General features: G+C 41.3%; 1 protein-coding gene and 1 pseudogene across 1 annotated transcript; one reads left to right on the top strand and one right to left on the bottom strand.

Annotated features, from left to right (window-relative positions):
- Window positions 1–1,373: 1,373 nt before the first annotated feature.
- LOC109216996 lies at window positions 1,374–4,766 on the bottom strand (annotated as a pseudogene).
- A 763-nt stretch (window positions 4,767–5,529) lies between these two features.
- On the top strand, window positions 5,530–8,909 carry LOC109216999 (probable myosin-binding protein 5). Its single transcript, XM_019381223.1, has 5 exons — window positions 5,530–6,503; window positions 6,912–7,787; window positions 7,873–8,097; window positions 8,208–8,301; window positions 8,561–8,909. The coding sequence occupies exons 1-3, from the start codon at window positions 5,771–5,773 to the stop codon at window positions 8,079–8,081; spliced, it is 1,818 nt and encodes a 605-aa protein (XP_019236768.1). The 5' UTR covers window positions 5,530–5,770; the 3' UTR covers window positions 8,082–8,097; window positions 8,208–8,301; window positions 8,561–8,909.
- Window positions 8,910–22,766: the final 13,857 nt, after the last annotated feature.

The raw sequence follows: 22,766 nt of genomic DNA, 5'->3' as shown, positions 1-22,766 counted from the left end.
GAGAAAGTGTAATGCCTTTGTCATAATGAGGCAATTATGAGCAATAAATGACATTAAAAGAAACGTTACTCAATCATTCCTATTAAATACAAATTCTCTCAACGTATTTGGCATTTAATGCTGAATTTGGACTCCTTTACGCTATCAGATTCATTTCTTCAATTCCTTCCGATCTTCGAGCTTTAAATGACTCGAACAGGTACGAGTCTCATTTCATTTGAATAATAGCTCGTGCCTTTAAGTATCTTCTCTCCCGCATCTGTTGTTGCTCGTGCCTTCTAACTGATTACCACGCTTTGACTATTTGACTGGTCCACGTGTTATGACACGTCATCTTATATAAATTCAGTTTTTTTCCAATACAATTCTACCAGAAAAAAATACGAATAACCCGAAAATACGAGAAAACCCGAGATTGAAAAACCCGAATTTAATTGGTTTGGTTTGGTCATTAGAATTAATAACCCGATACAATTGGTTTGGTTTGGTAATCATAAAATCCGAACCAACTCGATCTATGTACACCCCTAGGAAAAAGTTTACTCCATAAATAATACTCTACTTGCTTCTTCAAGTGTGAGATCTGCTTGGTGAACAAGAATATTCACCACCAGTTGTGGACCTCATAAAAATTGACCAAGCCGAACCCATTTTTAGGTTATTTAGGTTTTTTTTTTCTTTTCTTTTCTTTCTTTTTTTTTTTTTTTTTAAATGCAAAGGTTCCCCTATGAGCCTACAGCAGTACCAAATAATTAAGATACATTTTTAATTTTCCTGTAAATTTTGAGGAAAAAAAAAAGAGTCGAACCTACTTAGTAATATAAGTACAGAAATATTGATCACATATGTAATTAAACATATAAACATAATATGTTTTAGATAAAAAATGGATCAAATCGAACTAAACACTCCTACCTGAGAGTAATATGCTTCTTTTGTTCAAATGTATTCCTCTACCATGTCCTTAATGTGCAATTCAAAGAACTTATGGAAGAATTTCGACTCCCAGAGTTTAAACTAAGTTATGAGTAGCCGATAAATGGAATTTCAAAACTAGTCCACTATTGCACAAATCTCATAATTCATAATCACTAGTTATTGATTACTTTAACTCTTCATCCAAAACAAAGGCTTTACCACAGAACCCTTTAGATACAAATTCCATATTCTTTGCTTTAAGCCAAGATACATATAAAAATCCCACAAGTGTAATTAAAGATCTTAAACCTTTTCACTTCATAAAGGCTCAATTCAAGAGGAAAGAGTTTAGCATGTGTCTCATATAACTAGTCTTAATTATGTGAATGTGCTCACACAAGTAAAGTATAGTGTCTTACTTTAAAGGGTCTTGGTAAAAGGAGGTAGAGAGCGAGTGACAATAACTTCAAACCAAAGGGACAATAACTTCAAACCAAAGGGTATTACTTTAGCTATATGAGTACTCTTACACAATTAACACTAGTAGAATACAACGCATTCAGGACACAGTTTTCTTCAGGTTTCTCAACTCAATATCAGTAGAATACAACAGATTAGGAACTTTCCCCAAGGCTCTTTATCTAGATGCAATGAAACAGAACCATCTGTTAACCCTTGCACTTGAGTCTTGATGAAGTAAAAGTACATGATTTCTTCACAGTCAGATCCATTAGTTAAGTGAAAGGATTTTGTGTCACCTCTACTCGGTGCAACTGTAGACCTGAGGCCTGAGGGTCTTTAGAGGAGCATCTTTATCAATGGAATATCTCCAGTGCAGCTGGACTAATGGGGATCAGACCAGAAGGTGATACAAGTGCATCAACAAGAACATCATTTGGAGTTAGTGGTATAGTGCCCTCATCCAATATCTGCACTGAGTAAGAAAGCGCAACTGCAATCCAAAAGAAAAAAGTCACTGAGCAGCAGCTAAAATCATCTGTTGGGAACAAATCAGAACTGTCACATGCAGTCCTAGAAAGAAGTAACGAAGAAACATACTCTTGAGAGGTTGCTTCCAATTTCGCTCCTTTGCACGTTCCTGATATCTTGTCAAGAAGGTATCGTAATAACTGTTTCACAAGCCATAGGAAGAAAGGATCACCACAAGAGGATATTAGGTTTATAGAAGAGGGAGAAACTTATAATGACTCTTCTCTTATTTTCTTTTTCATGGGTTGCACTTCTCAGTTAAACCTATCACTTCTGAAGAAGATGAAGTAGAGAGTCAAAGATATAAAGCCCTACCCTCCACCACGGCCCAGCCGCCTTCCAGCTTTGTCAAAAGCAAGTCCTTCAAAAAAAGAGAGCAGAAATCAAAATGCAACTCCAAAATTATCTGGTTTCAAGTTTTGAATCCGAGAAGTTTGACGATGAAAAGTTAGGAAGTACTTACCAGGTAAAATTAACAAATCAACAGGCTCATCCGCCAACAAGACTGCAACATGAAAATCTCTTCAATTACTAGCACTAAATCCATAGTCCTATTTCACTTTTAAAACCAACTAAACCAAACTGGACAAAAATAAGAAGTACGTGACGAACAAGATTTGCAGAATAAGAGATGTAAACGATAGCCCAGTCCATAACTGAGTTCTTTTGATGAAGGCCTCAAGCAACAACAAAATCAAACGAAGGCATAGCAGAAAAGTAGTCTAAGCATTGAAGAAGGCATAAGGTCATCCTTCAGTCAAGAACTCAAAAAGCTATTATTACTCTTCTCCATTAGTAAAACTTATAATCTTTTAGGCCTTCCACCATCTAAAGCAGGCAAACTTTCAAAGATTGAAAGGTCCAAATGATAGAAAAGCTATGATACTTTCACTTTTATTCTCCTGTTTGTATCTTGCATGTTTCAGACAAGTGCTCCATGGCACTAGCACAAACCCAGATTACATAGATATTTAACATTGATGATTATGATATCCTACAACAACCATAACTTTTCGAGAGAAAACTTTCAATACTGAGAATTCGCCGGCAAAACAGATTCCTTTAGATACTTACTACTTTGATTTGTAGTCTTTATATTAAAAGGAATGGACATAATATCCAACGGAAGCGCCTAACTGTTGTCACAAACAAAGAAATTGGAAAGGTTAACGGTCATGAAACGTAAAGTTATTGTCTAGAACCTTTCACCACACTATGACAGAATCTACAGAATACAAAATAAGTTTTCAGTGCGGTGAGGGTTAGAGTGCTGGAAATATCAATATATTCAAGACGTGAACTTTAGGAAAGTTATCATCACATACATCAAGGATTTCCCAAATACAGTTATTGCTAGAATGATTTGAACTTCCACATTAGAGTATCACTTGAACAACAAATGCTAACAAATAAAAGAAATTTGACATCAGGAGACAAGAAGTATATGTACCATCTTCCCTATCATTTCCTTCAGCATCTACTGGAGCTGGCTCCAAGATGTTCATTGAATTTGCAATCATTTCCTCAATGCTTGAGATGTGTAGCATTCGCATGTTTCTGTTCTTGTCTTCCACACGTGGAACATAAAGCTTTTTCCTCATTTGCAAATCCGATTCTGATTCGATAATGACATGAGAAGTCAATATTAAGCTCTATAAGAATTGAACCACTAAAGAGAAACAGTAAAGAAAATGAGAACAACCATGAGAAAAGTCCTTGTACCTTACATTTGGTAGTAGTAAATTAGAATGGACATTTTGAATAATGGCATTAACAGGCATATACTCTGTAGATTACCGTACTTATCTTAAGGTTTGCCTAGTATTTCACCAGAATCAGGATATAAGCTAGTGGATGCGAACTACCACTATACTCTCACTACCTTTTTGTGGTGACGCTCACAGATATATATTTTTCAATATCATCTGACTATATGCATAGGTCGAGCTGAGAGGCCGGTGCTTCTGAGATGCTGTCATTACATTGCATCTGCCACATGAGTAGTCAGAAAACATGACAGCAGAAATCTACTCTCACTTATATAGCTTCTTTATTTTTTTTCTCTTGGAGAAAGAACTCCACTTATTTAGCTTGTAAGATTGAAACAAATGAACAAACCCAAGATGAGAAAGTGACCAAAGGTGGTGGATGAGCCTCATGACTATCATAAACAGTAGATTGAATCAGAAACTTCCGCATCCTCTCCCCACCCCAAACCCCAATATTTTGCTGACTCTCTAATGCTTAAAACAACAACAGCTACTACTACACCTCAATTCGGATTGGCTATAGAAAGCCTCACCATCCATAGATAAACTCAAGTGTGAAGATTGAACTTTTTGCTGTGATTGTGTGCGGAGAAGTTTGCCTCTGAGATACAAACCTGTGGATGGCTTCTGGAGAATGTGAGACAGTAGTTGGGATGTATCAACTTCCCGCAAAGCACTACAACTTATGTAAGCGCACAATCTCTTAGAAGCCTTAAACCACGGAGCGTCCAACACAATCCTTTGTATTGCTTCATCTGATGAGCCACATAGAGGTCCAACAGTAAATATCATAAAAGAAAAAAGAAAAAACTCATTTGAGTATGTGTTTTGGTTGTACCTTGTTGGGATCTAAGGGAAGGATCCAGGGACTTGAGATCTCTCTTAACTACGGAGCGAAGGGCCTTTTTCTGCTTGAAGATGGTGTCCAGATGGGCTGCGCCGTCGGCACTCAGGTTTTGTTCTTCGGCGGTGCTCATGGTGATTACGGCGGAACACCGGTGTGGTTGGGTGGCGCAGAATGGCGGCGTGGCGAAAGAATAGTGGGGGTATAGCAGTGGTACTTGGTACTTCAATTAGCTGACGTGGCAATTGTCAGGGATTGACCTGCTCACTATTCAGATTTCAGGGTCCACCGTCGTGCTTGCACATATATATATAATATATGTGTGCTCTTGTCACATTTGGACGTGCCCTGTCCGACTAGTATAGGAACGGTGAGTTGGTGGAAAATACCTACTCCCTCCCTCTCATTTCATGCCTAAATAAAGATAATGCTAAGATTAAAAAGTTTGCAAAAAAGAAAAATTAATAAATAAACATGTCATGCTTTTTTAAAAATTTGAAGTGTGTTACATATATTTCTATAAATATTTGTATCAAATTAAATAATTGAACTTTTAATTATTTTAAAGTGATAACATATAACTTATGAGTAAATAATAAAAACATATGTACAAGTCACATCTCTTGCATTCATTTGCTCGGTACGAGTATTAATATTTTTGTTTTACTCAATTGACTCCTCCGGCTTCCTTTTTTATTTTACCTCTTTTTAATCCGTTCTATTCGATAATGATAATTCGAATGATAGGAGTAATAAATTATTTTATAAGTAAAACAATAATCAGGTAAGACTAAATGAAAAGATAATAGATTATTTTCTCCTACTAATTAAGTCTTTTAGATTTTTGGAATCAAAGAAGACATGGTGCATTGTTTGAAGAGAATCACATCACAATGGAGGACCATTAATTCAGGTAAATGAAGCGCCAAGTACTCTCGTACTTGTGAAACAAAAAAAAAACGAAGAGTGACCATTGACTACATATAACTGAAAATGAAGAGCACCATCCAATATTTTGGACACTTTTGAACTAGGCAAACTGTCATAATTCCTCCATAATCAAAGAAAGATACATTCAGGAGAGAGAAAAAGGTCATGATCCTGGTTTCACTTTTCCTACCATGGTCATGATCCTTCTCATTTCTTCCCTTCCATTTTGATCCCACCATTTCTTCATCTTTTGTGCTCAACAAACAACCCACCATTCTGAATTCTTTCTTGATATTTTTTGAGAATTTTAGAAAAAGGAATGGCTTCAGGATCTTTCAAGTGTTATGTTGAACAAAAGACTGGGAAATTTGCATTCTTCTTCATATATGCTGTTCTTGAATGGGTGATGATCATTCTGCTTTTCATTGAGGGGTTTCTTGCTTTTTTCTCTAATGAATTCGCCAAGTTCTTCGACCTGAAAATCCCCTGCTTGCTTTGCACGAGGATCGATCACATTCTCGTTCACAGGAATGCCAACTTTTATTACAACGAATCCATTTGTGAAGTTCACAAGAAGGACATTTCTTCCCTTGCTTATTGTCATGTCCACAAGAAGCTGTCTGATATTAGGAACATGTGCGACGGCTGCCTTCTGTCATTTGCAACAGAGAAAGATGCTGATTGCGATAGGTACAAGTCACTAGTTGGTATTTTGCACAAGGATATTGATTGTTTTGTGGAGGATGAGAAGAAAGTAGATACAAAATCAGGGAAGAAGGAAGATGAGGTCATCCAAATTGAAAAGGGCGGAATCGTTAGGTGTTCTTGCTGTGGGGAGCCTCTGAAGACAAAGTCAAAGTATTCCAGGAATGCATCAATGAAGGGAAATCCTTATTCTCAAGCTCCTGCTCCATCTCCAAGATCTCCCTTGACAACATGGAGAAATGAGGAAGCGCGCCATTTAGAATTGCCTCATACTCAGTACACAGAGGTTAAGTTCATCTCAGATAATGATTTGGACCTTCCTGATGATGAGGGTCTCCCTAATGGAGGTACGTACTTTTCCTAGGAATTTCTTTCCCTCCGTCTTTCTTCTTGCTGCTGTACTTGATTTATGAATCATAACGATTCTTCGATAGGATATATGATGGGAAGAGTCATATCATATAGTTGCTTTTGTTTATCTAGAAATGCTAGTTTTCTTTTCTCAGTAGATATTTCTATGAAATCAGTACAGTGTTAGCAGGTGAATAGTAGGTTAGAATTTGAGCTTTAGAAAGCTTTTTCTGCAGCAAGAAATGATTCAGCATCAACAGAAATATCTGCACAGTCCATTCTAATATCACTAACTCTTTTCTATTGTCCAAACTACACTTTTAATTCCTCAAGTTATAAATGCTGTATATTTCTATTTTCCTAACTACACTTAAGAGTAAGAATTTGTTCTTTCCTTCATGCAGGTAGAGAGGATATTAAAGTTGCTACTGTACCACTAATACCAGATTCGGAGGAGATAAATGATGATGCCTTGAAAACGCCAAATTTTACAAGAAACAAATTCTTTGGTATCCCATTGTCAGACTCAGCTCATGCTAGCCCTAGGTGGTCACACAGGCCTAGAAAATTGAGTATGGATATTAAGAGTGAATTAATTTCAGAAACTAATGACGCGAGTGCAGTAAATGAAACTGACGATGACATCCTGCATCGCTTGAAGAGACAAGTTCGTTTGGACCACAAGTCTCTCATGGCACTTTACATGGAACTTGACGAAGAAAGAAGTGCCGCTGCTGTTGCAGCAAACAATGCCATGGCCATGATCACTCGCTTACAAGCAGAGAAAGCCGCTGTCCAAATGGAGGCGTTGCAGTACCAAAGAATGATGGAAGAGCAGGCGGAATATGATCAAGAGGCGCTGCAGGTCATGAAAGACATGCTTTTGAAGAGAGAAGAAGAGATAAAGGTCTTAGAAGCTGAACTTGAGACATATAGGGAAAGATATGGCCATATCAAGAAAGTAGGTAGTGAGGTCTGTGAAGTTGATGCTGATGAAGATTATCAAGAGTGGAATTCTCATTCTTTGTCATCTGTTAGCGAAAGATCAGCGTGTGTCAGTCCTGATGAAGGAGATCAACATGGAGTAAATGAGCGCTCTTTTGAATGTTCTGGTGAATATGGAGGGGAAAATGTGGATGAATCACATCTTGATTTTGAGAACGAGAGATCGTATCTCATGGGTTTGTTGACAAATCTTGAGGAGAAAATTAAAACATCTAAGGATGAAGGATTTCATGTTTTAGAAACAAACGAGGTTAAGCATGGATCGCAAGGAAAAGGTAAATGAATCTTGTTTATTTTCTTACCTCCTTTTTCTATCCTTTTTGTCCAAGTGCAGACACTTTTTTTTTTTCGTGCTGGTAGGAAATGAAAATAAGGTAACTCTTACAAGAGAAGTGTCAGTAATTAGAGAGAGATTGAGAGCCATTGAAGCAGAGAGCGGCTTCTTAAAACATGCAGCTATGACATTACAGAGGGATGGTGAAGGAACCAAACTCCTGACTGAGATAGCTGAACATCTGCGGAGACTTAGGCAATCAATTGATTCCCCATCAAAGGATGCAAATGCATGACTTCTGTTCAAACATGGTAATTTCTGCGCTGTGATTCTTTTTATCTGTTTGTTCACTCAATTAAACCGCTAAATGCAGCAGCAATATAATTTTGTTGTTCTCTTTCCCATTGTACTTCCTTATTAGGATGTACATAGCTGTTTCTCTCCTGGAAGGACCCTTGAAATTCCAATCTTTGACATTTCATGGAGCTCTCGTCTTATCACCTTGAGAAATTCTGGTAATTTTTATCTTCCATGCTTGAATTATTTGTATATTAATTTACTGACTCTACCCGGAATATTAATCCAAAATTCAGAGTGTATAGTTAAATTCCATGAGTAAATGTGCAAATTTTTCTTGAGAATATCAGCTTATCTAAGACTAGCATTTCATAGTATGGTTTTATAAGCAATCAATTGATTCCCAAGCGTATAATAAAACGATCATCTCTTTTCGTCTAAGATTTTTAACACACAATTAATCATTTGCTTTCGCAGATGAGATAGGCAAGGAACAAGACTGCTTTGGTATAATCCAGCAAGCTTTCGCACAATTAACTCACAGAAGGAAATGCAAAGAACTCATTGTATTTAATCTATATATATATGCATGCGGTCGTGTCTGTAACATATCCACTTAGATCTTCCCCCTCCCAATTGATGTTCATTTTTGAGAAGTTGCTTCATCAATACAATGAGAGAATGTACATTAATATTTATCTCAGCTCACCTTCACTCCAGGAGATCAAGAAACTCTTGATCTTACTTCTTGAAAAGTGATCGAGGGTGTCTCACCGACTGAGAACCCCGAGATCCTTCTACGTGAGAATGCAAAAACATTTGTTTATACCCTATTTGCACAGTATTTTTGTTTGGACCATGTAGCTAAGCCCTTGCTCTCCATCCTTGAACCTTAATTTGGCTCTTAAATCCTCAATGTATAGGTCTCTTCCTTTTCTTCTTTCTGTGTTTATGGTGGGTGAGGTGGGATATATATATACTCACCCACCATAAATACAGAAAGACGAAAAGGAAGAGACCTATACCCACCAAAAGTTCTTTACAACTTGAAACTCAGACTCATGTCAAGGTCTTTCTAAGAACAGCTATTTATCCTTAAGCCACTGAGCCAAAACCAAGCTTCTCATAATCTCAAAGGCTTCCACCGGAGAATGCTTCAGCAGCCAACACTAACTATCAAGTAGTTTGATCCACACTCCAACAAGATAAACAAGTGGTAGAGCAGAGAGTGCTAGGGGGGGAGCAAAAGTTCCAAACGAACAGAACCTGTCCATTTGGTTAATTTGCAAGTAGTATAACAGCACTTCTGACCGTTGATCGAACTTAAGGTTATTACCTATGCTGAGTTGGACAAAGTAGGTAAAATACCATCCAAAATCTAAATTAAAAACCATCCAAATCTAAATTACAGTAGGTAAAATACCTTCCAAAATCAATTTTTTTTTTTAAAAAAAAAAAGAAGAAGAAAAATGAGATATCTTTTGGGCAAGGGGTGGCACAAACTCGTGGTTTTGGTCTAAGCAAATTCAATATGTCTATATGGCATTTTCTATGATGAAGTCTTAGTAATCGGCCTAATAATTCTCCCTTCCACTGTTACAGGCCAGTTAATAAGAGAGGGTATACTTGTCTTAGTCATTGGCCGATAAGAATTAGTTACATAATTAATTAATGTGAGCTGATTGATTATTTGAGCTGTTAGCTAGGCAATTAGAATGAGGTTAGAGGATTAACAGATATAAAAAGGGGATATCAGTGTAATAAGGGATTCATTGTGATTTGACATTGAAATTGATTCCCGACCGGTTACGGATATTTCGCATTTCCGTTATTATGTTCCGCTCGAAGCTGGTCATATCCGATCTCGATCGTCGGGGGCCTCGATCTTGACGGGTGCCTCGATCCCCAAACTCGGCGCCTGGTCTTCGTGTTCAGGTCTGACCCTCGAAGCAGTTCTCGGAATAATGACACAATCGGGCAAGCTCGATTTTACCCGTATACAGATAGTCCCCTAGTTTCTTAGAGTGTAATGAAAAGAAACGAACTGAGTCCTAGAGTTCGTACATCGACCAATTGTGACATCATCCTCATGATGTAAGCGATGGAGGCGACCGAAGCGTCGCGTTTGCACAGTTCTCAAAGTCATTAATTCACGTCAGATGATGGTCGGCCACTGACGCCTTCGATCCTTCATTGCAATATTATAAATAGACCCTCATCATAATCTTCTCAAGCTTTACTTTCAAAACCTTTCTTAACCTTCAAAGCTTTCCTACTTTCTTCAAGTTTCTCAATTCTGCAAATTCTTTGGAATCCGTTCGCCAATCCTTTCCCAAACAACAAGCCACATCTTCTTCTTTCTCTAAACTCATATAAAATGGCGAAAACATCTAAAACCGTTCCCCAAAAGGAACAAGCCTCTTCATCGCGGCTGGCCGGCGATAAAACGCCAGTGGAGCCACGCATCGAAGAATGCGTTCCTGGGTCGTGCGACCTTACTTCCAATTTTAAAGTTGAGAAAACCTCGTCGGTCCCCAACCGATGAAAGCCCATGTCGAGGTATATATGCTCGATAACAGAGGGTGATCTCAAGCAGGTGAAAGAGGACTACCATTGGGAAAACGTAGAGGTGGTGGTTCCTATCCCCGAGGAGGATATTACTACTCACGTGAAGGGGTTTTTAAGTGTTTACGCTTACCTTTTCACACTGGGTCCTATCGATCCTGTGATCATTGACTTCTGCCGCCAATACCAAATAACCATAGGCCAAATCCACCCTTCTTTTTGGCGCATAGTGATTCTGTTCCCGTTTTTTGTGAGCAAGGTCGAGGGGATGTCTTTCACCCTCGACCATCTCATTATATTGTATAGCCCCCATCTCTATCAAGGCGGATTGATAAGGCTTCAGCGCCGGCCAACTAAGGTGCTGTTCTCGAGTATAGATGAGCCCAAGGATCGGGACTAAATGAGTCAGTTTGTCCGAGTGAGGATCTCCGACCTAATCCCGGCCGAGAAGATGCCATTCCCCGAAGAATGGAATATGAAGCATAAGTAAAGCTTACTCATAGTTTTTATTTGTTGTTTTGTTTCTTTTGCTTTTTCTTCATCCACATCTCTTCTTATGGTGTAGCGGTTCCCTGGGTGCCTAGCGCAATCCCGGACCTCGAAGGTTGGGTTCGAAAGCTGGCCTCGACCTCCTCATACTCTGAGCGGCGTTGGCGTGATTTGGCAAGGGGCCGATGGGAGGCCAAGAATCACGGTAAGCTTATCTCATACACTATTAGTGCCCTTCTTCAAAGCGTCTCTTTTTACTTATACTTAATCTCCTTTTATGCAGGTCTCGGGGATGTTGCCGAAATGAGGTCGGCCCCGCCTGGGGAAGAGGAGGCCCCGAAACTGTCTAAGGATAAGAAGAGGAAAAGGGTTTTGATCTCCAAGACTTCGAAACCAAAGAAGAGTAAGACTCGCAAGCCGAAGAACGACGCCGCTGCCCTATCCAAGGATGCAGTTCTACGGCTACGAGATGAGGAAGAAGAGGAACATGAATATGGCGACTTCAGGTTGGTGGCTCAAAAGAAGAGCACCGAGGCCCCAAAGGCCGCTGAGCCGGCTATGATCGAAGAAGTTTAGCCTCGAGCTGAGGAGGGTTTGGAAGATGCCCAGAGCAGAGTCCCTAAATTAGCAGGGGCTGACGTTGTCTCCCACCGAGATGCGCAATCAGTGGACGTATCCGAAGGGACCAGTTCTGAGGTCCTTCGAAATGAAGGAAATGCCCCAAGTGACTTGCTTGGGGCAATAGACATAGGTGATTCGCCGCTTCTCCCCTCATTCTCCGAGGGGCAGATTGGGGAAGCTTGGGCCATGGGGACCCTCGATGCGGGAATGGTCCACGGAGGGAGGACCTTTTCCGTGGCTGCTTCACGAGTGTCGAAGATGTTCCCGATCTGGATGCATCGAGCATTTTTGACGAGGATCAGTGACTTCTGAGTCAGGTAAGTCTTAGCTCCTTTTACCAATATCATTTTCGTCTTCTTGTTTTTCTCTTGTCTGATTTTCCTTTCTTTTTTCATAGGCCTTGACGCTTTACCGGAAAGCGTTTTCTAAATCCCGAGCTGAGTTGGACCGGTGCGAGGCCGATATCAAGAAGCTTACGGAGGAGAGGGATGCCCTCAAACGCCTCTATATGCAGAAAGAAGAGGAGATCAGGGACCTCCGAGCTGAATTGGCAACAACCCATAAGAAGTAGACCGATCTCGTCGAGCAGGTAATGTAAATTTTCAGGAGTTTGACATATCAATTTGATATTCGTGACTAATATTTAGATCCTGAAGTTTCATCAGAAGGCTGAAAAAATTGTGCAACTTCGCGGGGAGGCAGAGATAAAAGAGGCAGAGACTTTGGGGTGGAAGAAGAACATGGACCGCCTCGCCTCGGAGAAGGATGCGGCTCGAGCCCAGCTATCTTCGGTTAAGCGTCAACTCCAAAGCGTGAAGGAGGAGAGCTTGGTCCGAGCCAATAAAATTGAGGAGCTCGAGGCTCGGTTGGTCGCTGAGCTTGCAAAGGACACATCTGAGGCGGAGAAAGTAAAGGCCGAAGCGGAGGCGGTCGTGGCCGTCTACCTAGCCGATGCTAAAGCCACTAACGCTCGAGCAAAAGACATTTCCGATGCTGCTGAGGTTTGATTATCATGCATTGCCGGTCACGCTAAGTGTCAGTCTCGGAGAGAGACTCTCGAAGAGATTCATGATCACGGCTTTGACCTCACAGCCGATATCGAGAATGTGAAAGTGTTAGAGGCCGAAGCCGAAGCCTTGCTCTCCGATGATGATGATCGGGAGCGCAAGTGGATCCGAGAGTGGAGAAGACGGAGATGAAGCTCCCGGGGAAGATTAGGCACTTAGAACTTTCCCTTCATTTTGAGTTTTTGTGTAAGACCCTGAGTGGTCTTTGTAAATATTTTAGTATATATGAAAGATCTTTTCTCTTTCTGATTTGTCTTTGATCTTTGTTTTATGAAAACTTTGTTTTGCTCTCGCTTTATTATAATTCTGATATACTTTAGGTTTTGTGAGAAGTTTGACTCACTTTACTGCCTTGTGAAATTGATCGGAGTTGGACTGATGTAGGTTCTATCATCGAGTGAGTATCTTCTCGAACTCGGAGTAAAAAACCCTTAGGTTTCGTTGGAGCGAGGGCGGATCCTCGAACCCAAAAATATTATGGCCCTTAGGCTCTTTGAATTGGGCCGATATGGCCTCAAAAGAGTGGTTTCTTCCCTTTTCGACTTAAAAAGATTAATCATATAAGAATTTATTATGCCTTAGCACGAGGTAACTTTGTACCCATTAGGATTCTCGAGGCTTAGAGTTATCGAATACTTTGTTATGCCTTAGTATAAATTTGTTCGAGAGTTCGAACAATTTAGTACCCCTTAAGGTTTTCAAGGGTTGATGTTATCAAAACCCTTTGTAATTTGTCGAGGGTAGCCTTGTTTAACCGGTTTTGTGAAAATATTTGAAGGCCTGTTTTATTACGGAATTCGGACGTCTCCGAATCGTGTTAGATTGGTCGTAGCCTTTAACTTGAGATTTGCCCTTTGGGCTTGTTTCTCAGTAGTACTTCAGAGTTGTCTGAAGAACCAATTCCCGAGTAAGATGGACGTGGCCTTTAAAATCGAGGATTGCCTCTTTAAGGTCTTAAAATCTCGAAGTTTACCAATTCGAGCATGTCGATTTTTCAGACGACAGACCCCAAGTATGGGGTTAATTGCTCGAGCTATAGTTGCGATTGGCTCTTGAGCCGGTTTCTGTAAAGTATCGTAAGTACAAAACTGTAAAGTAGAAATTGCACTAAGGAAAAAGGTACTTCTTTCAATAGATCATTCATGCGTACATGTTTTGTCATTAGGGATTGTGCAATCTACATGGGCATGGTTCGTTTGACCGTTTGACCCTTTACAAAATTTTCCTATCGAGACCCCGTTGACACGAATCTTCTTCTTTGAAAACATAACATCCGAGGGTGATGCCCCCCCCAGTATTTGAGGTTGATTTTAATGAAGCCTCGGATACTGTTGAACTGTCCCCAGGTAGCACATATAATTATTGCCTCGTTAAAAACCTCGCTGGAAAAATCCATTTGGGATAAAAATCAATCTAATGGGAAAAAGAGTGCAACGTGTGCTTTAAAACCTAATGTCCTCATGTTGAAGAGCTTCTCGACGTCTTCGATCGAACACCTGCAATAAGTTACCATCAGATACAAATGAAAAGGGAGAAAGTCATACCTTAGGAATAATATCGTTTGAGGAGTGATATGTTCCAATTGTTCGGCACTTGTTCGCCCTCCATTGTGCCAAGTTTGTAAGATCCTTTTCCGATTACACCGAGGACCTGGTATGGTCCTTCCCAAATTGGGCCGAGCATCCTTTCGTTCGGGCCTTGAGTATTGAGGGTGACTTTCCTCAGGACTAAGTCCCCTATTTTGAAGTGTCGAAGATTGGCCCTTCGATTATAATATCTTTCGATTCGCTGTTTCTGGGCGGCCATTTGAACGAGGGTGGCTTCCCGTTTTTCGTCTAACAACTCGAGGCTTGTACTCATCGCCTCGTGGTTTCATTTTTCCGTTGTGTATCGAAATTTGACGCTTGGTTCCTCGACTTCGACCGGGATCAAAGCTTCGGCGCCATATACTAAGGAGAACGGTGTTGCCCCCGTACTGGATTTTGTCGTTGTTCGATATGCCCAGAGGACTTCGGGTAAAATTGCTCTCCATTTTCCCTTAGCGTCGTTCAACTTTTTCTTTAGGTTTTGAATGATGGTCTTGTTCGTCGATTCGGCCTGTCCGTTCCCACTAGGATTATATGGCGTAGATAATACCCTTTTTATTTTGTAATCCTCGAGGAACTTTGTTACTTTGCTGCCAATAAATTGTTTTCCATTGTCGCATACTATCTCGACGGGTATCCCGAATCGGCATACGATGTGATCCCAGATGAAGTCTATAATTTCTTTCTCTCTGACTTTCTCGAAAGCGTATGCCTCAACCCATATAGAGAAATAGTCAATCATAAATAAAATGAACTTAGCTTTACCTGGAGCTGATAACAGAGGGCCGACGATATCCATACCCCATTTCATGAATGGCCATGGGGATAGGACCGAATGAAGTTATTCTTCGGGCTGATGGATCGTTGGTGCATACCTTTGACATTTATCATATTTTCGAACAAACTTCTTAGTGTCTTTTTCCATACTATCCCAATAATATCCTGCTCTGATGATTTTGTGAATTAGTGATTCGGCACCGAAGTGGTTCCCACAAGTACCTTCATGGACTTCCCGTAGAACATAATCGGTGTCCCCTGGTCCCAAACATACTGCAAATGATCCGTCGAACGTTCTTATGTACAATGTTCCCTCTTCAGCCAATGTGAATCGAGCAACTTTTGTTCGTAAGGCCCTCGATTCTTTAGGATCCGATGGAAACTTTTCGTTTTTCAAGTACTCGATATACTTATTCCTCCAATCCCAAGTTAGGCTCGTGGAGTTTATTTTGGTGTGGCCTTCTTCGACCATCGATTTTGAAAGCTGTACAACAGTCCCCGAGCTAATTTCATCATCTTCGACTGATGACCCAAAGTTTGCAAGGGCGTCGGCCTCACCATTCTGTTCTCGAGGTACATGCTGTAGGGTCCATTCTTTGAACCGGTGTAAGGTTACCTGCAATTTATCCAGGTATCTTTGCATTCGATCTTCTCGACCATTGAAGGTTTTGTTGACCTGGTTAACCACGAGCTAGGAATCACACTTGGCCTCGATGACCTCAGCTCCCAAACTTTTAGCCAGCTCGAGACCTGCAATCATGGCCTCATATTCGGCCTCATTGTTAGTCAACTTAAGGGTTTTGATAGATTGTCTAATCGTATTGCCTGTGGGTGGCTTCAAAATGATGCCTAGCACGGACCTTTAACATTCGAAGCACCATCTGTGAAAAGGGTCCACACCCCCGAGGATGTGTTCAATTTAGCAATAGCTCCTTTTCGACCTCGGGCACGAGGGCTAGTGTAAAGTCGGCCACGAAGTCTGCTAAAATTTGAGACTTGATGGCCGTTCGGGGTTGATCACTACTAAAAAAATCAGGTTTTAGCGACGGACAAAATTCTGTAGCTAAACAGAAAATCCATCTCTAATCTCATTTAGCGACGGATTAGCAACAGATTATCAAGAAATTCTGCAAGCTACGAGCATGTTAGCGACAGATTAGCGACGACGTTCGTAGCTAATTCTAGTTTTTTTTGTACTGGATATTCGATATCGTACCCACTGAGTTCGACGGCTCATTTGGCCAATCGGCCCAACAATTCGGGCTTATGCAAAACATTTCGAAGCGGGTAAGTGGTTAATACACATATGGGGTGACATTGAAAATATGATTTTAGCTTTCTAGAAGCACTTATCGGTGCAAGTGCCAATTTCTCTAAGTGTGGGTATCTATTTTCCGCTTCTCCTAGAGTTCGACTTACATAATAAACAGGGAATTGCGTACCTTGCTCTTCTCGGACCAAGACACCACTTACCGCGATCTCTGAGACTGCCAAGTACAAGTAGAGTTTTCAACCGCCTTTGGAGTATGATGCAATGGCGGGCTCGAGAGGTATCTCTTTAATTCCTCTAACGCATGTTGGCATTCTAGGGTCCAGGCGAAATCGTCCTTCTTTTTTAGTAGAGAGAAGAATCTATGACTCTGATCCAAAGATCTCGAGATGAATCGGCCTAAGGCAGCTATCCGCCCTGTCAGCCTTTGCACGGCTTTAACGCTGTCCACGATGGTGATGTCTTCGATAGCCTTGATTTTATCAGGGTTGATCTCAATTCCCCGATTCGACACCATGAAGCCAAGGAACTTGCAAGAACCGACCCCGAAAGCGCACTTCTCGGGGTTGAGCTTCATGTTGTATCTTCTCAGTATCTCGAATGTTTCCTACAAATGTGTCAAATGGTCCTCTGCGCGCAGGGATTTAACTAGCATGTCTTCAATATATACTTCTATTGACTTACCTATTTGTTCTTCGAACATTTTATTTACTAGGCGTTGATAAGTAGCACCAGCATTTTTAGCCCAAAAAGCATTACATTATAGCAATAAGTACCGTACTTAGTGATAAATGAGGTATTTTCCTAATCTTCCGGGTTCTTTTGTATTTGATTGTACCCAGAGAAGGCATCGAGAAAGTTGAGGATCTCGTGGCCTGCCGTGGCATCGATCATGCGATCGATATTGGGCAATGGAAAAGAATCTTTGGGACATGCCTTGTTTAAATCCTTATAATCTATACACATCCTAAGTTTGTTTCCTTTTTTGGAAACTACGACTACATTTGGCTAACCATTCGAGATACTTTACTTCCCAAATGGACCCTATTTTGAGAAGTTTAGTTACCTCGTCCTTTATGAATGTGTGCTTTACCTCGGATCGGGGCCTTCTCTTTTGTTTCACCGGTCTGAACTTTGGGTCCAGGCTTAGTCGATGTGTTGTTATCTCTGGCGGGATCCCTGTCATGTCTAAGTGGGACCAAGCAAAACAATCTATGTTATCAATAAGAAATTTAATGAGTTGTTCCCTGAGCTCAGGAGTTAACCCCGTGCCCAGGTATATTTTTCGATCGAGCAGGTGCTCGATTAGTATGATTTGTTCCAGCTCTTCAACCGTTGACTTTGTGTCATCAGAGTCATCAGGGATTATGAAGGTTCAAATCATGCAATCATCGTCCTCGATAATTTCCTGTTGTTCCGATCTGGTCGAATCTGGCGACTGTGGTTGCTATTGGACCTTCTGCCTTTCCTTTGATTCCGGTCCCTTTGTTGATGGAGAGTCGACACTAGTATTACCTCATTGACCACGAACATTTCTTTTGCAGCATGCTGCTCCCCGTACACTATTTTTACCCCGTCCGACGTCGGGAATTTCATCATTTGGTGGAGACTCGAAGGGACTCTCCTCATGTTGCGGATCCAAGGTCTCTCGAGCAGGGCGTTATACCTTATGTCGCCCTCGATTACGTGAAACTTGGTATCTTGGATAGTTCCAGCCACGCTTACCGGTAGGATAATCTCCCCTTTAGTTATTTCACTGGCCATATTGAAACCGTTCAAGACTCGAGCTGCGGGCATGATCTGATCTTATAGGCCGAGCTGCTCCACGACCCTTGATCGAATGATATTTTCCCTGGATCCACAAAAACACGATTAACTTGAACTTTATTTAATAAGATAGAAATTACCAGAGCGTTGTTGTGGGGGCTGAGAAATTCCTTCTGCTTCCTCGTCGTTGAATGATACGGTGCCTTCTGGCACGTAGTCTCGGGTTCGTTTCTCCCTAGTAATTGATACCTTAGTGTGTTTGAACACGGGACCTTGTGGAATATCGACCCCTCCGATGATCATATGAATTACATGTTGTGGCTCCTACTATTCAATTTTCCTGTTTGCATCCCTGTCTCTAAAGTGATTCTTGGCCCGGTCACTCAAGAATACTCGAAGATGACCTTCATTGAATAAACGAGCTACCTCCTCCCTTAGTTTTCCGCAGTCCTCAGTTCTGTGACCATGGGTTCCGTGGTACTTGCACATTTGATTCAGATTCCTTTGAGCTGGATAAATTTGCAGGGGTCTGGGCCATCTAGTATCCTTGATCCGTCCAATGGCTGACACAATACCTGAAGCATCGATTCTGAAGTTGTACTCCGATAAACGTGGCACTTCCTTAGGCTCGACGTGTTTATCGAAGCCATTCTTACTCATGAGCCCTCGAGAATTTTGACCTCAATCATTTCTTCGATCATTTCGAGCGGGATTACATCCCAGTCCGTTGTTCCTTTGATCTGTGCTATATGGTTGGTATCGATCTCTGTTCGATCGAGGCTCTCTATCGATGTCCCTTTGAACCCTGCCTTCGGTCCTGTTTGGGTAAACGTAACCGGATGGAGCCCCCAGCTGATCATCCTCGACCCTGATCTTCGATTGGTACCGATTATGCACATCGGCCCAGGTCACCACTGGATACTCAATCAAATTCTTCTTTAGCTAACGTGATGTTATCAAACTTCGCTCGTTCAAAGCTTGGGTAAAGGCTTGGACAGCCCAATCATCGGTAACCGGGGGTAGGTCCATGTGTTCCATCTGAAATCGAGATACAAATTTCCTTAGCATCTCATTGTCCTTTTGTCTTACTTTGAAGAGGTCCGACTTCCTGGTTGCAACTTTTATATCTCCGGCGTGTGCCTTTATGAATAAATCGGCGATCTTGGCAAAAGAATTGATGGAATTGGGCGGCATGTTGTGGTACTATATCATTGCGTCCTTTGATAAAGTTTCTCCAAATTTTTTTAGCAAAACAGATTCAGTCTCATCATCTTCTAAGTCATTTCCCTTTATTCTACATGTGTACGAAGTGATGTGTTCATTAGGATCGGTGGTCCCGTTATACTTGGGGATGTCTGATATACGGAACTTCTTAGGAATTGGCTTCGGAGCCGCACTTTGAGGAAAAGGCTTCTGCATGAACTTCTTCGAATCCAAACCCTTTCGGGGGTGCCCCCAGTATTTGGTCAACTTGTGAGTTGTACGTTTCTACCTTTTTATCATTAGCCTCGATATTTTTTTCTCCTGATTCAATCTATTTAGTGATCTCCTCGAGCATCTTCATGATGGAGGGATCAGTCCCCGATCCACTATCGTTCAATTTCTCCTGTACTGGTTCGACCCTATGAACAACTTCCTGCGATGTACCGAGTTCGATTCTTCTTGGTGCCCGATTCTGGAGTTGTGCTATTGTAGCCTGCTGTTTGTAGCATGTCAAATATCATTAGAAGGCTAATTCCGCCTTCTTCACCATTTTGTGTGTTCCGATCAGCCGCTCGAGTGTCTCCACGGACGCTATTTTTAGGGTTGGTGCTAAATCTCCATGAATGGCGACATGAGGATTGACATCAACCAGACCCAGGGCCTGTGGTGCTCGCGATTGATTGGAGGTACTCCGTTTCTCGGGGCGAATACGTGCTCGTTTTCATCGTGAAGGCCAAGGCCGATGTCAATGTGAGTGGGTACTGCTTGAGAGTTTGACATATTGATTCCTGAAATCAAAAAATACTCACAAGGACAAGCGCAAAAGCATGTGTTATGAAGGCTAAAATATTAAGCAATCACTATTATTCTTAGCCCCACGGTGGACGCCAAACTGTTTTCCCTAAATTTCGAGTAACAATTAAACTTGTAATGTGTTTTTTAAGGATACGTGATTTCACCTAATACCAATTGATTAATTCAGAGACAAGTGATGAAATTAACAAGAATATAAAACAAACCGATGTTTGATCAGTATCCTCGAGCTGGTGAACCTCTCGAGAGTGGTAAAGCAAGAACAGTTAAAGAACAATAATTAAAGAGTAATGAGCTGATGAGCAGAAGAGAGAAATATTATATTGCCTTGATCTGTATAAATGTCAGGTGTTTACAAATGATGGGGACCCCTCTTTATATACTAGAGGAATCCTAATTGAGATACAATTCTAATTACGGAAGTAAATCCCATGATTGATACAAATAATTGCCCTTGATTTGATCCGTTCTGAGATTTCTGCCGTGATCTATGACCGGTTACGGATATTTCGTCTTTCCGTTATTATGTTCTCAAAGCTGGTCATATCCGATCTCGATTGTTGGGGGCCTCGATCTTGACAGGTGCCTCGATCCCCGAACTCGGCGCCTGGTCTCCGTGTTCAGGTCTGACCCTTGAAGCAATTCTCGAAATAATGACAAAATCAGGCAAGCTCGATTTTACCCGTATAAATTCACTATTCCCATTTAATCCATGTGGAATCAAAATTGAAGAGAGGAGTGTATCTGATAGTTTAAGTGATCTTGGAAAAGATAGTCACAGTGAATACGAACCATTTAGCAGAAAAAGATTATGGAAACAACATAGTAGTTATGATGATGGTTGGGAAGAAGACACTGATGAGGAGTTGGAGTTTCTTCTAGAATTTGAACCTTGTAAGAAGGCTCCTCATTGTCACAGGGACGGTTCACTTAATAAAAGAAATGAGCTCAAGAATGTGCCAATTTCTGTAGGGCCAAAAATGCAAGAAGCTTTTCAGCCAGGCTTGACTCTGCAGTTGCTAGGAAAAAGACATTTTCTATGTTACAGTACGGTTGGCAAAGTAACCACAATGGAACATGATGGATACTCTCGCCTAGAGATTGATTTTCATGACACAAGAAGTGATCCTCGAGTCCTTGCAATCATTGATTATTTTGGTTTCACAATGAAGAAGTAAGAGCAGATGCAATAGAAATTGGTTGGATAAGCCATAACAAGTTGTAATTTTCTTAGCAAGTTCGCTGAGGGTGACATGCAATAGTTTGGAGATACATCTACTCTTTCCGATTTACTAGTTTTCCTCTCCTCACATGGCAAGGTGTATGGGTCAGAATCCGATCTCACGGTAATTAACGGAGTTAATCTCGTCTTGAGCTAATCCATAATTAATAAGTGGTATGGCCACTTATTCATAACAGGATTTGACTCTTGTCCGATTTAATCTACGAGGGCACGGCCCATTCATTCCCCCATGGGGACGGAACCTCAGCGTGGCCACGGCCATTTATTGCCAGCTCACGAAGCTCACATCTATAAATACTAAGAGCGGAAGCCTTAGAAAGGGGGCTGCTTCATCACCACTATTCACAAAAGAGAGAGAGAAGAGAAAAATATACCCATCTTATAGGAAGAGAAAACACCATTGTAAGGCTCTGAACCTCTTTATGGAGAGGCAGACCAAACCAATATTGTCAATAAAAGCTGTTAAGATTTCTTCTCTTAACCTTGAGTACTTATTTTCATGTTCTTCGCTTGGTCCAATGGATTATTACGATTTGCTATGATTTTTCCGTAACTTATTTGTATTGTTTTGCACTCATAAAGCGCATGATAACTTTTGAGCAAACAATTTGGCGCCGTCTGTGGGGATTTCATAGCAAAATTGCGTAGTTCTTCCATGGACCAAAAGGAAAGAAACGCCGGAAAAGGAAGAACAACCCAGCTTAACAAGCCAAAGCGACATATCAGGCCGATGGAACTCGAAGATCTCGAATCGAGATCCAGTTCCTCTGTCTCTCATCTATCGGATGGTGCAAACAAGAAGAAGAAGCCCCCCCCCCCTCTTTTGGGGAGAATCTTCGTAAGAGATCTCCCACATCCCTGATAAGGGCTCCAGCCGGAAACCAGCACGGAGGAATCTCGAATCGAGAACCGCTTCGAGACAGCCTACATACCCCGGTTGGGAAGATAACGATTAAGCTGCTCAAGATCTCGAATCAAAATCGAGCTTCAGCTCCCAAAAACCCACGAACCAAGACAGGCTATGCGCCTTCACCAAAAAAGTTCAACTACGGTTGAACCGGGACTCAGGCTATGCGCCTTCACCAAAAAAAGTTCAACTACGGTTGAACCGGGACTCAGGCTATGCGCCTTCACCAAAAAGTTCAACTACGGTTGAACCAAGACAGGCTATGCGCCTTCACCAAAAAAGTTCAACTACGGTTGAACCGGGACTCAGGCTACGTGCCTTCGCCAACAAGTTCAACTACGGTTGAACCAAGACAGGCTACGCGCCTTCACCAAA

This window comes from Nicotiana attenuata, unplaced genomic scaffold (assembly GCF_001879085.1).
Source record: "Nicotiana attenuata strain UT unplaced genomic scaffold, NIATTr2, whole genome shotgun sequence".
Taxonomy (NCBI): domain Eukaryota; kingdom Viridiplantae; phylum Streptophyta; class Magnoliopsida; order Solanales; family Solanaceae; genus Nicotiana; species Nicotiana attenuata.
This window is presented reverse-complemented; position numbering and strand designations above follow the sequence as displayed.